General features: G+C 44.7%; 1 protein-coding gene across 1 annotated transcript in view; it reads right to left on the bottom strand.

Moving 5' to 3' along the window:
• The window catches only part of LOC144773341 (amine oxidase [flavin-containing] A-like), a 667,192-nt gene that overhangs the window by 42,756 nt on the left and 604,809 nt on the right, over positions 1-19,627 (bottom strand). The window contains exons 10-11 of the mRNA XM_078658306.1: positions 2,957-3,010; positions 1,006-1,063 (exon numbers count right to left, since the gene is read on the bottom strand). Of these exons, the coding sequence (XP_078514432.1) occupies positions 1,006-1,063; positions 2,957-3,010 (112 nt within the window). The remainder of the gene's footprint in view (positions 1-1,005; positions 1,064-2,956; positions 3,011-19,627) is intronic.

The following is a 19,627-nucleotide window of genomic DNA, read 5'->3' as shown; positions in this document are numbered from 1 at the left end:
TTACGAGCGTACAGGACCACACCACAAAACACCACCAACAGGTGCCCCGCCACTCTGATGCTTGGAATAACACCATGCACCAGATAACCAATTACAGACGTTGCCATGCAACCCTGATCCCCGACCTTGGACCACGAAACTCTAGTGCACATTGACAAGACCAAGAAAGCAAAAATGAAAGAGTATGCAGACGATCGTCGACATGCCAAGGTATCCGACATCCGAGAAGGAGACTGGGTACTAGTTAGACAGGAGCGGAAGACCAAGGCCGACAGACAATATGGTGTCCAACCATTGCAAGTGATGAGGCGAAAAGGAACCATGATCACAGCCACCTCTGGGACCAAGAGAACAACACGAAATGTGTCACACTTCAAGAAATGCCATCCTGCGGTGTACACCCAAACAAACTAACCTGAATGGGAGAAAGACGACTCAAACAGAGAAAGCGAAGAGCAAGAAGAATATCAACCGATACTGAGTCCAAGTGAGCGAGAGAAAGGCGTCTCTCTCCCCGGCCACGGAGAACTATCTGGAGACCCACCCAGCTTATCGAGGAACTGCAAGAAAGCACAACTTGGAACACTTAAAATAAAAACGGGGAGATGTAGTGTTGCTGTGCCTTACCTGGCATATTACGTCAGGGTCAGGCATGGCCGGAAAGGGAGGAAAATGGGCAGAAGAAGGATGCTGCAGATAGAGCTACAGAGGGCAGAATGAAGACGCGTTGAAATGCAGCTGGTGTCAGCATCTTTTCTTTAATGGCCTGACATGAAACAGGCGTTTTGGATCCTATAAGCAGTGTGAGACTGAACAGGCAAAAATGCAGTCAGTTGATTCCCCAATGTTTGAATATGCTCAAAACTGTGCAACTTCCAACATAAGGATGAAAATATGTCAAGCACTGTCTAACTCGTATATTCTTCTATACAACTTTGACAGAATAGCTTATATGGAGAGATCAAAGAAACTTTAACACAACCAGTCAGGAGCATCATTACTTACGTTTAACGCTTCCTCTGAGCCCAGGACTTTGGCATACAGCTCACATATTCTTCTCTTCCTAAGTGCACAGAAAGCAGTTACAAGTATTACAAATTGATTTGGCATAGACAGGTGTCGAAGAAGGGAAAAATGCAAGAGTTCATAGTTACTAAATTACATGATTACTTAGAAATACAAAACCTCACTTTTTATTTCTTATTTAATGGCTTGATTACCAAAGCAATATTATTAGAGGGAACATCTCAACCAAACGAGTGAGAGCTAGACTGCTCAATGTAAAGATGTCCGTCATTGCAGCAGCATTTCTCTCCAAAATGTCTCCCACATGCATGGGGGTACCCGCTTCTGAGATAAAACTGTTGCGATAGATCTGCCATAAAATGTAGTGATGGCTGAGCTTACAACCTGCACCTTAGTGCCGGAGATGATCACAAAGCCTAATTTCCAGGGCACACATAACAAATGTTTCTGATGACCTAGGAGATATCTTCTAGAATGTCGGAGTAACATTTAAAGTTTTGTTTTCTTTTCAGCACTGCCATTGGTTCAATCGTGGTCCCCGACAGAAGTGATACCACAAAAAATAATGCCGGGAAGGTGACCCTCAATTGAGGAACTCATAGTACAGCATTTCTGCCAGCAGTGGGTCTGGTGAAAGAGTATTCTGGATGGTAGATCACAGAACATCACCACCCTTTAAAAGTGGGGTTATGGTGGGAGTGGCCCTCAGTCAATAGTGTAATAAAACATGCAGTTCTAACCGTTTGCTATTTAGGGGGCTACCCAAAGAAGCACTACATAGAAAAGCTTGGAAAAGACATTGAGTATCAAACTGGTCTCATGTGCTGGGTGCCTCAATAGTTAGCAATTTAAGTCTTGAAAGAACTTTAAAAAATGGTTGGTTGAATCCTAGTTCCAACAATGAGTCATGTAGAATGGGTTTTAAGTCTGCTTTGGGATTAAAACTACTCATGTTACATATAGTTCTAATTTGGTACAGGGCACCCTTGCCTATAAACTGTGACAGAGCCTAGGGTGGAGCATGGAAATCTAGCTGCAGTGACCAAATGTGGTTCAACGCTAGGTTGAGCATATGATTGGCTGATTGGTTCACAGTGTATCAGTAATGCATCCCAACCACTGCCAATATCCCCAAGGTGATCTAGCCCTTGTGATCTATCAAACTGGTTGTGTCACTTATAGCATATGTTAAATAATGTATAGATGCAGTAATTCTCAATAAACTACCACCTGATCCACTTCCATCTAGTGCTGCAGATGTGTCTGTTGTCTTTTGTGTGAAGATGTGTCTGTTGTCTTTTGTGTGACACTGGGTGGAGACACAGCCGTGGATCACTCACCTTCCGTAACCACGTATCATGAAACAGGGCAATGGTGCGTAGCATTACATACGTGGAAAATGTTGGGCGTTTTCAATTTTACAAACGTTGGAGTTGTTTGCTTAGCTAAGTGCCTTCATTATTGTACAGTCGCAGGTAAAATTCCTTGTTTTCTACTGCGCTTTAAGGTGGTTTCTTCCACCCATATTTCTATCGGCATAACCGCTTTAAATTATTGAAATGGTGGCAAAAACATTACAAAAACCGTGATAACCATATGCTTAATTGTATTTTGGACTTGTTCTTTTAACACAATATTGCAGCTTTAGAAAAAGATAATGAAATGATTAAAATATATCTTGAAGTCATTCAACTAGATAAAGTTTGCAATGTTCAGAAACATTGTCTCACACCTTACAGTAGGATCGTGGCTATCCCTAAACGTATTCTGCTACATCGCAAAGTGTGCTGAGCAAAAAGGAATTAACAGAGGTAAAACCCTTTTGACTGCGGTGACAGCATCACATGAGAGCTTCACCCACGGTAAAACCATACACATATTTAATTTTATGTTTTTCAATATTAGGATGAAAAATGCTTAAAATTCTTACCTGTCTTCTTTGCTAAGGCTTGCCAGTTTCGCAGCCTTCTTGGCCAGAATGAAACTAAAGAAAATAGATAACACATTCAAATGATATGGGTGTGCTGTTCCCAAACTTCATGAATAGAAAATATATATTGGTATATTTGGTTATTTTTTTAAATGTGGATGTTTCAAAATGCAATATTATACAAACAGCAAATCAGGTTAAATGTTAACGTGTTAGCAGGACGAGGATGCATGGGAGTTTACTGTAGTGGCACTTATTTGTGGATTCTATACACAGGTTAAGAAGAGACACCGATCTGGTAGTAGACATACCTGCTGAAGTGGTTCTCCTTAAACCGCCCCAACCTTCAGGTCTTGGGAAGGCCATGTGGGACTTTTTTATCAAGATGCACAATCAAATATAAGCTATGCGTGTTTCTTTATATACAGCCGTGACAGCCTAGTTTTAGGAATGTTATCTAAATCAAGTTTGGATAAAAATTTGGCAATGACAAAGAAAAGAAAAAGTGAAAAAGGAAAATGCAGCCTCTGCAGTCAGAGACAATGCCTGGATTGTAAAGGCTCTGTCAGTATAATTGCTCAGTGGGATTAGTCATCTATAGTTAGAATCTTAGTACCATTATCATGTGTATTTGTAAATCTCACCCATTGGGGTATCTTGGCACTAAATAGCAGTTGTCTATTGTTACCAAACTCAAAGGTACTCATTTTTCCGACACAAGGTATGGATCCACTGGGATTTGAATCTGCGACCATGAGGTAATGTAGTGGTTCACCGAGCCACTAGACTGAGCTATACAGAACTGAGACAGCTATGCGTTTCAGAAGATTAAACTAGGGTCGGATTGGCCTATAAGGCAATCAGCCAGTGGCTGACGGGCCGTTCTGGCAAGTCAGTGCATGGGGCGTTCTTTTGGCCATTTGAGAAATTGGGTTGTTGGTTGAGTGAATGAAACACTACTCAAGCAACAGCCACAATCCTTGACGGGGTAAACCACAAAAAGTCACTAAATTATCACATGCTTCGCCCTCTGGTAGCTGGGCACAAAAGTAGTCAGGCTTAATTCTGAAGCAATGTGTAAAGTATTTATGGGGCAATATAGTTAAAACACAGAGAAAGAAAATTCCCACATCAATTTAGAAAAATAGAGTAACATTTTATAAATTATTTGACACCAAAACAACAAACATTTAATCAGTAGATTCCGAGATATGCAATTGCAAAGATTTAAGGGAAGTATAGTGCCTAAAAGCACAAAGCGCCACTCGCAGTTGCTGATTCTCACTGGCGATTGCAGCAGCGCAAAGAGTCGGATTTACTCGAGGTTCACATTGGGGGTCGATGTAGGCGACAAGATCTTGGCACGAATGGGCCAGTTTGCAGTTGTGAAGAGTCCAAAACTTAGGGATTTTATTTTCTCTTCTTTTAGGAGTAGCTCAAATGATGCCACACCAAAGATCCAGTACTTGAGGGACAATTTTTGGGGATCAGGAGCTCCCTCTAGCAGAGGCGAGCAATGCTCAGGCAGGTCTAGTTGCTGGTTCAGTACCACAGGTGAACTGGGCAGTTGCAGATAGACCTCTGGAGATTGCTGCAGCCACGTAGTTCAGAACGGAAGGTGAGTCAGCTGACCCTTGGAATCACTTCAGTCTGGGAAAAATGGTGAAGGCCCAGTCATCTTTCTCAGATAGCAGAGCAGCCCTCAAGCAGAAGGGTAGTCCTCTGGCAGAAGGGCAGTCCTTTTCTGTAGTATCCACAAGTCAAGAAGTGTACTGAAGAGTGGGTCTGAGGGTCCACTATTTACACCTGGTGCAGATATTGAAGTGGAAAAAGCTTCTGCAGTCTTCCCCCTACAGGGGTGTCTGGAATTTCCTGCCTCCCTGTCCTGGTCCCAGTCTGTCTGCAGGCACAACAGGCTAGTTGAAGTCCTTTGCGTATGAGCTGAGGCATTGTCTCTGAAGTGCAAGTGTGACAGGTGACAGCTTCACCCCCTCATCATGCCAGGATGGCCCATCCTGCCAACACTCAGACCCTTTATTGTGTGGCTTTCTGGGAGGAATACACAAAGACCAACTGCCAACTACACCTAGTCTTGTGACTCAGGAACAGGCACCAAATGTTTAGGCAAGGAAAATGCCATTTTTCTAAAAGTTACATTTTCAGAATTGTGACTTAAATTACGACATTACCATTAAAGAGGGTTTTAAATTACAATTCAGACATCAAACATTGCATTCTTACCTGCTCCCAAATAAATGTTATCACTTATTAAATGTTATATAATGGGAGAGGATGGCCTTCCACTAATGAAAAATGAATTTGAGAGTTTTCCCCTCCCAGGACATGTAAAACTTGAAAGCATATGTCCAACTTTTTACATACAATACACTATGCCATGTGGGCTGATTAGGGTACTTTAGAGGGGACTTATGTGTATTAAAAAGGAAGGTCAAGGCCTGGCAAAATGTTTGTTTTGCCAGGTCGAAATGGTAGTTTAGAACTACACACACACTCTGCAATGACAGGCCTGAGAAAGTTTTTAAAGGGCTACTTATGTAGGTGGTACTATAAGTACTGGAGGGCCACTAGTAGCATGTAATTTACAAACGCTCTGTATGCGGTATAGGACTTTACTAGGGACTTACCAGTAAATGATAAATGCCAATTGGGTGTAAGCCAATTTTACCATGCTTACAGGAATGAGCACAAGCACTTTAGCACTGGTTAGCAGTGTTAATGTGCGAAGAATCCTAAAGCCAACAAAAACAAATTAAGCTAAACAAGAGGAGTTAAGGTAAAATGTTTGGGTGAAACCACGCCAAGGATGTCCGGTCTAACATTCTGTTTGTGGGTCTGTTATATGGTCTGCTGGTCTAGTATTTTCTGCTGATATACCTCATAATAAAATAAAAATTACCTGCAGCAAGAACAAATCCTTGGAGTCCTCATTACCTTGCAAAACACATATACAGCATGTATTTACAAGTTCAAAACTGCCCCACTTGCAAACATAGGCTATCTAATTCACTAACAGCGGACACTTTTATTTTGGTGCTTGGGTATATTTTCTGTCCAAGTTGGACCCCGGCTAATACTGCCACTGAGGGCTTAACCTACAAAGCAGATGCCTCCGGAGGGAAGCTGTGCTAAGATAATATGTGATACAAAAGGGGATGATGGACGGAGCGTTTGAGCAAATCAAACACTCACCCCCAGTCAACTGATCTGGGTTTAATCCATCACCATTCTTTAGCCCACTCAGCCACCCCATTTCAGACATGGCCATATGTAAATCAGTCTGACCCTGTGCCTCATGGGAACAGTCCAGCCCGAACTGCCAAGCCATGTCTTCCATGGACCGGAAACAAGCATTCTGGGACCGGTTTCGGATTCATAATCCTCAGCAGCCAGGCTATCTTGAATCCAGTGGCCAAGTGAGCAAGGGACTCACGTCTGAGCATACCCTGCCACACTTATGGTGAACAAAGCATACAAAAGGGGATGATGGACGGAGCGTTTGAGCAAATCAAACACTCACCCCCAGTCAACTGATCTGGGTTTAATCCATCACCATTCTTTAGCCCATGGCCATGTCTGAAATGGGGTGGCTGAGTGGGCTAAAGAATGGTGATGGATTAAACCCAGATCAGTTGACTGGGGGTGAGTGTTTGATTTGCTCAAACGCTCCGTCCATCATCCCCTTTTGTATCGCTAAGATAATATGTAGCATGGCGTCTCTTACGTGACACAAGTTCTGCTTCATTTAACCTGGCACTGACCCACCCCTTCTCTGTTCACAAGTGTTGTGCAGCTAGGAAGATGCTTTCTTGCACTCTAGTGAAAGTTTGCAGTATAAGACAAATGCTAGTGTCACAACCTCATTGGCCCCGGAATGCCTTGCTTGATATTCTGTCTTCTCTAACCCTGCTACTGACTGACAGGGACTCAACTCTGACCTCCAAGCACCCCAAGACCAGTTAGGAAAGTACTTCACAAAAACTATTGTTGACTTGAGTGTGCTTTGTGGACATGTAAATGAAAATAAAAGGAAAAAGGAAAATATAACAACTAGATTCGTGAATGGAATGTGAGTATGCTGGTCGAACTAATAACACCCACTTTTACTGTGCTCTAGCCATTTGTGCGCTGGCTACTTAAGGTTCAAGTAGTGCATTGTGCTTTGACTCTGACAGGCTGCCAGCCAGTGCATATACTCATCATCTGTGTGATTATTCTTAACTCACAAAGGGATGCACACACTGAAGTCTTACCAAGTGCAGGAAAATGCAGAAAGCAGAGACCTCATGTTAGAAATGGTCTGTCTTGTGAGTTCCAGGCAGAACAGCCAAATATTCATTTTCTTTATCGACTGCATATTTAGAGGCAAAGAAATAGGCAACACTACATTCCAGAGAATGGGGCCTTAAGGCCCATCTACCAGCATTTCATGTTTTGAAATGGTGTACGTGCACATTTATGTAGCGTATCCACAGGATTTCAATGGTACGACATGCTTTTAGAATCTGGGGTCCCGTCACAAATCTGAGTGATTAGAGTCCAGGGGTTGTATTACAGTAAGTGCCCCAGGGGCATAACTGGCATTTGGGCCCGCTTTGCGTGCCCCTGGGGCACTTTGATATTACATTAGGGGGTGCAGATCATTGTGCGTCCCCTTCAGTAATACTGATAACGCTGGCGCACTTAAAGCACCAGCGCTACCTTCAGGGGCACTCCCTCATTTGCATGGGGGTGTGCACTGTGCAAATGAGGGAATTCCTTTGCCTCAGCGCCCACGCCATATTACAGACAAGGGCACAGAGGCAGAGAAGCTTAAGGGGTGCACTGTGAGTGTGCCGTCCGAGAGCAGCCCTCTGGAGGGGGGAAAAGGGATTCTATGAACCCCCCAGACATCCCTGTGCAGGCGGGTGCAGTCACAGACTGCACCCGCCTGCAAGAGGATCTCTAACCCCCTGTAAAAGTGCAGGCAGGTGCTGCCTGCACCTGGAAAACACGGAGCGGCTGCAAGTGGCTGCTCCTTGTTTTCACATGAATGCGCTGCCCTGGGGGCAGTGCAAGTTCGCAGCTGCTCTGGGGGCAGCACATTCACCGCAATGGGTGCACTTTTATTGCTTGCACCGGGCACAACTTTTAATAGGTGCACTTGGTGCAAACATTGAAAATGCATAATATGGCCCCAGGTGGCCTGTTGATGTTGTACTTACTTCTGTTTTACAATGTTTAGAGTTCAGTCATATTGAACAGTGGCCGGAAAAATTGGAGTAGGCTAATCAGTCAGTCAGTCAGTCAGTCAAAATACTTTATTCGATTTTAAAAGAAAACCATAAAAAGACATTTCATACAAAAGAAGGCCTAAATACATTTACATGTTATTTCGGCTGTAGTCATAATTAAAAAGTTTAAAATGCATATCCAAAATATTACGATACATCCTTAGTAAACGACAAAAGATAAAGGATGACTACAAAAGCGGAAGGTTGTGCAAATATCCATGTAGTCTACGGTACAGGGGAATCATTGGGTACTATCATAAATACATGTTTATTTTTAATGCGCGCTGCTGCTGCTAAAAAACTTCCCATGCAGAATATTATGCGTGTGGTACTCAAAGACTGTAAATAAAGGAGTGCCGGTTTAACTTGTTTAAAGCCCGCCTCCCTTAAAATTGGGAGCAAGTATTTTTTTCGGGGCGTTGAAAACAATGAGCAAAACAAAACAAAATGAGTGGTGTCCTGAATTGAGTGATTGTCACAGGAGCAAGGGGGGGGGCCGACTCTGGCTTAGCCCAGGCTGAATAATTTCCCAAATTAAAATGAATCAGATTTAGTCTTAGTTTTGTCAGAAGGAACCTATGAAAGGGTCTGGTAACTATTGAAAGGTAAGGTTCCATGGCAGTAGAACATTTTGTTAGGTAATAAGACCTTACCGAGGGCTTCTGGAGTTCTTTTTCCTCTCGGGATAATCTTGCCAGGGTCAAGAACTGCCTCTTGATCAAGACTACATCTGTTGTTTTTATACATAAAGGGAATTCAAAAAGTTCTGGTCTTCCAAGCCGGTGAAAAGACTTCCTCAAATAGTCCAGCCATGGAATCTTCTTATAGTGCTCCAGTGACATAACATCCTTCATAATAGAGTGGTTCAGGGTTACCTCCTTGTTAAGCCACGTCCTCAGCCAGTAAATCAGGGGTGCCAAGTTGAGATTGTCTGTTATATAGTCCAATCCCAGCTCTGCATGGATAGAGTAAGTTGGGGTTGATGGGGGGACTGATAGTAATGAGCGTAAGAACCTGTTTTCGGCTCTCTGGATGGGTTCCAGCTGTGCGTAACTCCAAATTGGGGCGCCATACATGGCGATTGACAGACATTTTGAGCTGTAGACCTTCAGTAGGGCCTCCATTGGCCTGGCCCCCAATTTTTTAGAAAAGGCCATTAGGGCTGCTGAGGACCTGGTCACCGATAGGCTTTTTGCCCTAACCTGTGGGCCCCACGACCCCCTCTCGTCAAAGAGCACCCCCAGGTAGGGAAAAACTGCTGTACTAGACACCTCTTGGCCCTTACATCTAAATGTTTTAGTCAACCCTTTGCGCCTGTGTGCTCCCACTATCATTGTGTGGGATTTGCCAGCGTTAACCCTCATATCCAGGCCGTCCATAAAAGTACCAAATGCATGCAACAGGCACTGTAAGGCGTTGCCTGTGCGGGCTATAAGGACTGCGTCGTCTGCGTATAGGAGTGCAGGAATCTTAGCTTCTCCTACACGCGGAACGTCCCCCCCCGGTCTCCTCCAGGCACCTCCCCAGGCCATTGATATATATGGTGAACAGTACGGGGGCTAATATGCATCCCTGCCGAACCCCACGCAAAGACTTAAAATGGGGGCTGCATCTTCCCTCCCTGGTGACCCTAACCTTGGCAGACAAATCCTGATGTAAAGAGGCCATGAATCTAACCAGGGCCCCATCTATTCCAATCCCCAGCAACATGGCCCAGAGCTTAGATCTGTTCACCAGGTCGAAAGCCGAGGAGAGGTCCATAAATGCTAGAAATAGGGACCCATCCTTGGCGATCGTATACTTGGCGATCAGAAGATGTAAATTAGAGCACTGTTCCACTGTGCCCCTCTTTTCCCTGAACCCGTATTGGATGTCGGCCAGCCCACCACACTTCTCTAAATTCTCCCTCAGTTTTGTTAACAAGACTCTGCCTAAGATTTTAACGGCAGAGTCCAGGAGGGATATGGGCCTATAACAGCCTGGGTCGTCCCGGTTGCCTTTCTTAAAGATGGGGACGATGATGGAGGTTGCCCAGGAAGAAGGAAGGAAGTTGCTTGTGGCTGCATTAAATACGTTGGTCAGGACGCCTGCCCAAACACCGGGGGAGGATTTATAAAGATCGGCAGGCACCCCGTCAGGGCCCGGTGCTTTATTTTTTGAAGTTTCATGGATGGCTTTTTCCACTTCTCCTATATTGAAGCTCAGGGGGGTCATCTCTGGGGCAACAGATGGGCAGAGGGTACTATCCGAGCTCTCCCCACCATTTTTCATCTGGAATCACGCAATCCAAATCTGAAATGGGCGAATCGGAGAAAAAGGGTTGGTTTACTATATTCCAGAATTCTTTGCTATCCCTTAAAATATCTACATTCAGTAAATTATCCCAGGCTAGTTTCTTGATCGTATCTTTCCTGGTTTTGATAGCCAACTTATATTGCTTCCTAAGGTGCGCTATGTTATTCTTATCCCTTGGTATGTGCTTGAGTGCAAGCAACAACAATCTGTGTGCTTTGGAACAATTTGCGTCAAACCAGCGCTGGTGCTTGCTGGCCCCCGACCTCGTGCCGACCGTAAGGTCGGTCACAATTTGGTTACAAATTGCTTCAAAAGCTCCCTTGATTTCATTGGACGGGGACATAGTGTTTCGACAAACCTCTAGATGACTATTGATTTTTGGTAAAAGCTCTGCGTGAAAAGTGTCAGGCACCACATTCGCCCACTTGAGCCTTCTCCCCTGTTCCACTGAGCGTACTGAGGTGTGGGCCTCTTGAGGTTGAGGTTTGGGCCCCATAAACTGCCCCCATGCTACCTCCGCTAATCCCGGGTTATGGTCGCTGTGCACTGACACCAGCGTGTTGTATGACGTTACCCTATTTAGGATCCCTGGGGGTCATAAATATAAAATCAATGATGGACCCCGGGATGGTCCCTTTGTCTCTTAAGTTTGACTTAAGACAAAATCCAACTTAAGTCTGTCTTAAGTTTGTCTTAAGTTTGTCTTAAATTAAACTTAAGACAAAATCCTAACTTTACTACTACTAAATGCCTTCTGTGAATACCAAAAGTAGTAAGTTTAGGATTTTGCCTTAAGTTAGTTCTGTGAATCGGGCCCCATATGAATATCTAACATCACATAAATTAAAATTTAGAGGTGGGCCAAATATTCCGTTCTGCCGGGCAAAATTGGTGGAATTTTGGTAACTCCTCGTTATTCTTGTAACGTGGGGTTCTGGGCAAATTCCACCAAACGCTGTGAGGCAGAATTTGTTCTTGTGTGTGGCTACAGAATGATAAGTGTGATTTCCAGTCGGTAGGAGGACATCCAACGAGATTTTTCTAACGTGGGCAATGCCGACCGTTTGCGGTCAGAATGCTACTGATCGAGTAGAAAATCCATTTGAGTGGCTGTAAAATCAACTTGAGTGGCTGCACCCTCTAGCGAGCTGCATGGTGCCATTTGGGCTGATTTTTCAGCACAGATCATGCTCAATCCTAGCGTGAGCAGTGCGACATTGGTGGAACTTCACTGAATCTCGCAGAGTTTTTATGTAACTTCGTGGAATTCTGCAGGGTCAAATTCCACCAGTTCCACCAACCCCTACTAACATTGAACAGTAAGGGCGGTAAATGGCATTTGGAGACAAAACAAAGCCTAGTAAATGGCCAGTGAATCATAAGAAAAGAATCACTCTAGCATCATCACTGATGTGCTTATAGTTGTATGCTTCAACCTGTCTATCACCAACATCCATGCAGGTCTGCACTGATACAGCTCAGAGCTTTTGTATTGTCGGATTCTCTGTAAATAAAGCTATTGAAACACTATATAGGATAGTGTCTATGCAGTACAGGACACAAGTGGATGCCTGTAAGGTTCAGTTGGCCTGCAGTCTGACTATAAGTGGCATGAATTGGTTGGAAAGAACAGGGTTTGGCAATGGCTGGAGTTAATCATCAACACACTTCTTTAATCTTTAAAAACAAATTGTTAGATCAAATTCACTCTGGTTTTTCACCCATCTCAAGGGACTGAAAGGTCCAGCCTGCTATTACTGAACCTCTTAGATACTGTTTGGGTCACGGTATAGTAGCTCTTATTCTCTTGGAGTTTAGTGCTGTCTTAAACACTGTATTCTATGAGGTTCTGGAGCACTGTCTATCACAAGTTGCTGTCGTAGCAGAGAGCAATCCTGGTGGATATTTATTCCATTGCATATGTGTCAGGCCATTCAGCTCTTCCCTTCTACTTTGCCTTTAAGGTGCATCTTCATGGGATTTCACAGAAATGTTCCTATAGCATCATATTGTTAAATAGAGATATCAATGTTGCATCAATGATTAGTTCTTTGGGGCAATATGGAATATTTGGAGGGAGAGATGACGCAGTCGCCCAAGGGCGTCGCCTAGCTTCCAACTCTTCTGGCCCCACCACTATGGTTGCGGCGCATTGGACATGGACGTGGTGAGAAGCGGCGTCTCATTTGAGGCTCCATGAGGCTTTAACAGATTGAATTGAATTATTTTGCATATCAAATTAATTAGTTTGAGTACTGAATTCCTCAACACCCTTTTGTGTGTTTCAGGCCCGTGGCTGATTCTAGATTGGTTAGTTCCTCATTTAAGCTGAAATCACAACTCACCTTTAGCAGTGTGAGATTACTTTGTTAATATATCCATAGTCATAATTCATTTCATGCCATTACTCTGTTCACTCCTACTATCCCCTCCAAATCCCGATTCACTGAAAGTGACATATTCCAACAATCTCAGGTGGCAATCCAGAGACCAACCAGTGACTCTTAATATTTTGTGACACAAAAACCTTATGCAATTTCTTCATGATCCCACCAAACTCCATTAATAAAGCAGAAAAGCCTAATTTATATGTCATGGCAATAACGTCAGACCTGCCAGCAAGCAAGGACTAACACTTTCTAAACACTATTTTCAACTTCACCTCATGCAGCTGACAGAAACATGACTTACTGATATCTCAAAACACTATGCACCTACTGTACCCTTCGATAATCTGCAATAAATGTGACTAAGAATGCATAATTGATGGTGGGATCACAGTAATGCACAGGGGGGCATATTCTCAAAGATCTATCGGCGAGTTATCAGTGCTCTATCACTGCCAAAGTCGCAATAAATGTATCTCCTCATTCACAAGCTGTGCAAACAGCCCATATCAACAGTTTACCTGAGATAGCAGCCGCAACAAACATCGCCACTGATGACCCCGGCAACTATCGCTAATGTGATGCAGAGTAGGCATTCCACCACGTAACAACATTCTCAACGACCAGCCAGATCTGTGATAAGATCACAAAACAGGCAATAAGGTGCGTTAGCAGCAGGAAATTAACACCTGCTCTGACTTGGTGCAAAGCCGGACTACAACCTGCACCAGAAAAGGGAGCCCAGCCCAGAGCCACATGCCACACCTGAAGAACAACAGATGCTATGGAACCACTGATCATGCAGCGCGGACATCCAAGAGGACCAGAACACCCACCGCCACCTACCCCCGGACTCCCCGCAATCCCCCACCCCCGGGCCCTACCCCGGGCACACCCCACCTCCCCCGGACCAAGACATTGCACATCAACATCACGAAACGATGCACAAAAATATTTGCCTGATGTTGCACTTCTACAACAATTAACATTTAAGTGAGTACAGAAAATCTGAATCATTCATTCACAATTGAAAGTCCCAAAAAATATCACAATCAAATTTGTCTCCAAACAACTATTTAGAAGAGTCATGGCAGGGCATCCCTGGACGTTCTGTAAGTCACAGCCTGCAAGACAATATCCAAGATAAGAAGGTGTGTCAGGCACTCATCGAAGGACAGTGAAAGAGAGAGAGAAAGAGAGAGAGGTAGAGAAAGAGAGAGAAAGAGAGAAAAAGAGAAAGACTGAACAAGGAGCGCCAGGCCAGTCTGGCCCTTGGCTCATTCATACATGCCAACTGCTGCGTGTGTTTCGCAATTGGTGCACCCCAAATATAAGGCCTGGCATCAATGTCAGCGTGAAGGCCACATCACATGTAAGAAATGCAAGCAATAGTCAGACTAAAATTAGGTATGAAAGTTCCTTTGTCTCAATACACAAGGCGGAAGGACAACCGAACCTCCGACCTTGGTCTTGAATGCGGCTGGGACACCTTGTGTGAGATACCATACCAGACTCCAACGACTCCCACACCACAAACTGCCCACACACACTTGTCCCTGCTTGTGCTACACCTGCTAGGGATGCCCTTGACACACTGGTAAAAAAGCAACCCATACGTCCAAACGTTGCACACACATACGACTCATTGCCCAGAGTAGTGGCATATCGTCCACCGACCTGGCGCTGGGCTGAGGATTGCCTCTGCTTCGAGACCAACAAATGCAATGGCAGGCCATCCCAGGCACATGCACAACCCCTGTCACGTGGAACTGTACCGTGCACGAATGCTGCATCTGTTGGGATCACTGCCAATGGCAGTGTTGAGAATCAGTTTCCGTCTGAGTTTCTGTCTTGCCTACCTCACCTGCGTCCAGCCCTGGTTCCACTGTCGATCATGCACATTCGAGTGGCCTATGGAGGTCTGCTTATCCAATGCAATGGTAGCTGAATTGGATTATGACTTGTCTGTGCGCCCCCTGTTGGCCCACGAACAGGAGTGTCGCCAGAATACCCGTGCATGGGATGTCTTGCTCTTTGGCATATGTGCTGGCAGTTGTGCATGGGAGATTGCACAATTCCTCATGTGCAGTGACCACATCGAGGTGCTCCCCTATTGGTCTGTGTTGCGGATTGGTGAAACAGAGTGGACGGAGCAGAGCTGCCCGGACCAGTTAGTGGATTGGCTCTCCCTCGTGTTCCTTAAACTCGACATCGACGTACTCTTGGAACAGATTGCCCATGAATCTGCGCTTGCATTCATGGACGAGTAACTACGTTCCTGCAGCCGCATCTGATTGTCACCCACCGCACATGTCCCCACACCTTGTTGCATCTTGGGGAATGGACAAATATCCCACCACAACAGTTGACATGTCTGCCTTCCCCTAGACTCAGAATGCATGTGCGTGGAACTACGTGTGTGTGTACATATACCTCTGCAAGGCGACACAGTCCCATGGGCAGAGCTGCTCAGCGTCGTTTGGCAATGTTCCCAATTTGGACATACTGCTGAGGGGAGAGTACACACATGGCAATGTAGTACGACATGTGAACTTGTAGGAGCCTTTCACCTGCACACTGTCAGTGGAGCAAACAGTCGGCACAGTCAGTTTGTACAGCACTATGCAAATCTCATGGGCTGTGAGTCATGTCCCCTGACACGGGGCAATGAGCATACGCCAAACATCACATGACTCGTCCAGCAAGTCAAGGTGGGCTGAGCGTGTTGCCATCCGCAATGATTTGTGTTCATTTTTGCCTCCCCATTTCTTGCACCTCAACATGTTCCTATGCTGCCTGTAAGTGTCTTAAGCATTTCTCTTCATGTTGTGCCCCTTGGCTTGCCACTACTGACACGCACATGCTAATAAAGTCTATGCAACTTCACTAGTGTTCAACTGTGATGAGGGTTGATTAGAATAACAAATTGTGTGCCTCAATGAGAATTGTCCGTACACAGGGAGGGGCTGACTGATGCCTGTAAATTGGGGGTGGGTCCCTTTTGACAGATCTACCTATGTGAGTCAGACATTGTGTTTGGAATGGTTGAGGCAGACCTGTGCACTTACGTGTCCTCAGCAATGTGAGTATGGTGCCCCACTTCTGGCCATGTCGAGCAATGTTATCCATCAAAACAGACTGTGTCCACACAGATGTGTGTGAGTAGGTATGCAAAGAGATGTTCTGCTGTCACATGTGATGGGGGACACCACTTCTGGCCTGCTACCAATTTTGTCATTTCTACACACAACCCTATTTAATACATGGACTTGTGCCTACGTTGGGGGGTAACGAGATTGTTGTTCATGTGCAATGAGGCCACAGCTAGTTCACACCTTCACAGTCATCTAATTTGCCATGTGGGTCAGGTTCAAACATGTGCATTGATTTCATTTAACATGGTGTACCACTAGTAATATTACAGCTTAGGGGGGTAGATGTATTCCCAAAAGTTCTCAAGGACTTAGTGGCAGACCAAAAGTTGTTTGTGGTATTAAGTTTAGCAGCACAGGCCAGGTTATTCCAATACTCTTTTAAGACCACGTCTCGCCTTAATTTTGTTACACTTTTATAATTGTGCCTTAAAGTTCTAATGAGGGTAGGATTTCTAGGGGAAATGGATAAAGCTGCTCTAAGATCCCTGTTAGCCCTAGAGCAGATGTTATCAAACCACCTAGGATCAGATTTGTGTAAGGCTACCGGTCTGGAGATCAGTTCTTTAATGCCTGCACATAATAGAGTAAAGGCAGAAACTGCCTCTGGGTTGGGGTCAGCCAAAGTGAGACAAGTCTCACAGAGAGATGGATACATTTTTATCACCTTCTGGAAGACATCCCTATAATCCATGCCCTTCCATTTAACTCTTAAGCTATCAGTTGAGAGTTCTAAGTTTCCCGCTCCCAATTCCCTTCTAATATTTGGTCGCGGGGCTACCTTTAACGAGACCATATTAGGATTATGGTCTCCAAAAATGGATGCCTTCCCCTCTGCCTCAACTAAATAGTCTTCTAATGATAGAGATATAAAGACATAATCTATAGTTGAGGCTCGTCCTACACCTCTATAAGTGTGTAATGGATTATCATTAATGTTTAAGGCTGCAATGTCCATCACATTTAGAAGGCTGCTATTTGAAAGATGGCCTAATAGCTCATATCCTCTCTTGCATGGATTGTGTGAAATAAACTGGGAAGAACTCCCAGTAATGCCTTCTCCTATCTTTGCGTTGAAATCTCCCCCAGGCATATCCCTGACAGTTTGTACTTTCCCAGTAAATTATCCAGGTCCTGAACAAAGTTAAAAAGGTGAATGAAATTAACATTTGGTGTAGGTAAAAAGTCATTATTATAAAAATGAATAAAGCAAATAGAGGCCCCCCGTGTATAAATCAGAACTTGAAAATTAACATTCTCAGTGGGTATTAGTTTAACTCTGCCACTTGAAGCAATGCTGACCCATATTGATAAACCCCCTGAAGGTCTGCCATATTTAGGTTTAGGGGGAATAATATTAAAGCACTCATACCCTTCGAATTATAGCTCTTTAGTTGCCCAGGTTTCTTGAAACATAAGGATGTCGAATTTATTCATCATATTTGCCCAATCTTCTATGCTTAATTTTGAGGCCAAACCTGCCACATTCCAACTCAACACCTTCAATATTGAGTCAAAACAATAAATTAATTGGGTCGATTCCACCCCGGGGCTGATGTTAGAAGTCTCCTTGGCTACTGTATAGACCAATCCAGTAGAATGAGTTTTGGATAAAGGTCAATCGAGGGTGTCTAAATCAGAAATAGCCGAAAATGTATTTACCGACTGATGAGAAGGGCAGAGAAGTGGGCACTGTGTGAGTGGTGATTTATAGAAGAAACCAAGGGGTAATGCACAGATGTTTGTAGAAAAAAAGCAATTGGTCTCTTTAACTGCTAACATAGATCCAACGGTCCTAGGCCGGGAAAAATTAATAACGATGCAATCACCCCTGATAGTTTTCGCTGCAGGTCCCACCCAACCTACCTTTCATACCATTAAGATTTCATGTATACCAGACCTCCTGTACCCTTTGTGTTTAGCCATCCAGTCTACACATTTATTCCGCAGTTGTTCCCAGGACTCTGATTTATTTTTCTCTAGTGGGGGTACCCCTACAAGGGTTAACACATATGGGCAGGATGCAGGGGGTAAATTTAAAACATCCTTGTTTGGTTCTGCATGCTCCCTGGTACCAACGTCCGCAATACTCGAGCTAACTGTCGGACCAACTTGGGCATCATCAGGAATTACAATTTGGGTATTGGCAGATGGAGTATATAACTTAGAGACTAGGGGGTTTCTTGTTTTATTATTAGAATCAAGGGAGACAGGTAACGACTTTACAATTTGGGGCGCTTGTCGTGCCAGTTTCACATTATGAGGGGGATTTTCCAGGAGACTAACCTGTCGAGGTGGCCCATTGTGTTCCCTGCAAGGTACTGTTACCTTAGGAGTTAGAAATTCCAAGCGGTCTAATCGCTTCCATAATTTATCAAAACTTTTATCCACAAGCCCTTTAACACGGTCATACAATGTGTCAACAATGATATCTATCCATAAAGGGGGTGGTGATGGACAGAGTATCTGAATTAAGCAGAACACTCCTACCCAGTCAAAAGATCAGGGCTTGATCCATCACCGTTTTTTAGCTCACTGCACCATCCCAGTTCAGAACCTGGCTACATGCAAATTAGTCTGTCCCTGGCCCAGTGCATCATGGGAACAGGGCAGACCAAACTACCAAGCCAATTCTTTACTGGAAAGGAAACAAGCTTCCGGGGACCGGTTTCTGGCATTACAGCCGTCTTCGGCCCGGCTTGCTTGAATCCTGATGGTGCAGTGAGCAAGGGACTCACATCTGAGCATACCCCTCCACACTTGTGGTGGCCAAAACGATTCATAAAGGGGGTGGTGATGGACAGAGTATCTGAATTAAGCAGAACACTCCTACCCAGTCAAAAGATCAGGGCTTGATCCATCACCGTTTTTTAGCTCACTGCACCATCCCAGTTCAGAACCTGGCTACATGCAAATTAGTCTGTCCCTGGCCCAGTGCATCATGGGAACAGGGCAGACCAAACTACCAAGCCAATTCTTTACTGGAAAGGAAACAAGCTTCCGGGGACCGGTTTCTGGCATTACAGCCGTCTTCGGCCCGGCTTGCTTGAATCCTGATGGTGCAGTGAGCAAGGGACTCACATCTGAGCATACCCCTCCACACTTGTGGTGGCCAAAACGATTCATAAAGGGGGTGGTGATGGACAGAGTATCTGAATTAAGCAGAACACTCCTACCCAGTCAAAAGATCAGGGCTTGATCCATCACCGTTTTTTAGCTCACTGCACCATCCCAGTTCAGAACCTGGCTACATGCAAATTAGTCTGTCCCTGGCCCAGTGCATCATGGGAACAGGGCAGACCAAACTACCAAGCCAATTCTTTACTGGAAAGGAAACAAGCTTCCGGGGACCGGTTTCTGGCATTACAGCCGTCTTCGGCCCGGCTTGCTTGAATCCTGATGGTGCAGTGAGCAAGGGACTCACATCTGAGCATACCCCTCCACACTTGTGGTGGCCAAAACGATTCATAAAGGGGGTGGTGATGGACAGAGTATCTGAATTAAGCAGAACACTCCTACCCAGTCAAAAGATCAGGGCTTGATCCA

Source organism: Lissotriton helveticus, chromosome 8 (assembly GCF_964261635.1).
Source record: "Lissotriton helveticus chromosome 8, aLisHel1.1, whole genome shotgun sequence".
Lineage (NCBI taxonomy): Eukaryota > Metazoa > Chordata > Amphibia > Caudata > Salamandridae > Lissotriton > Lissotriton helveticus.
This window is presented reverse-complemented; position numbering and strand designations above follow the sequence as displayed.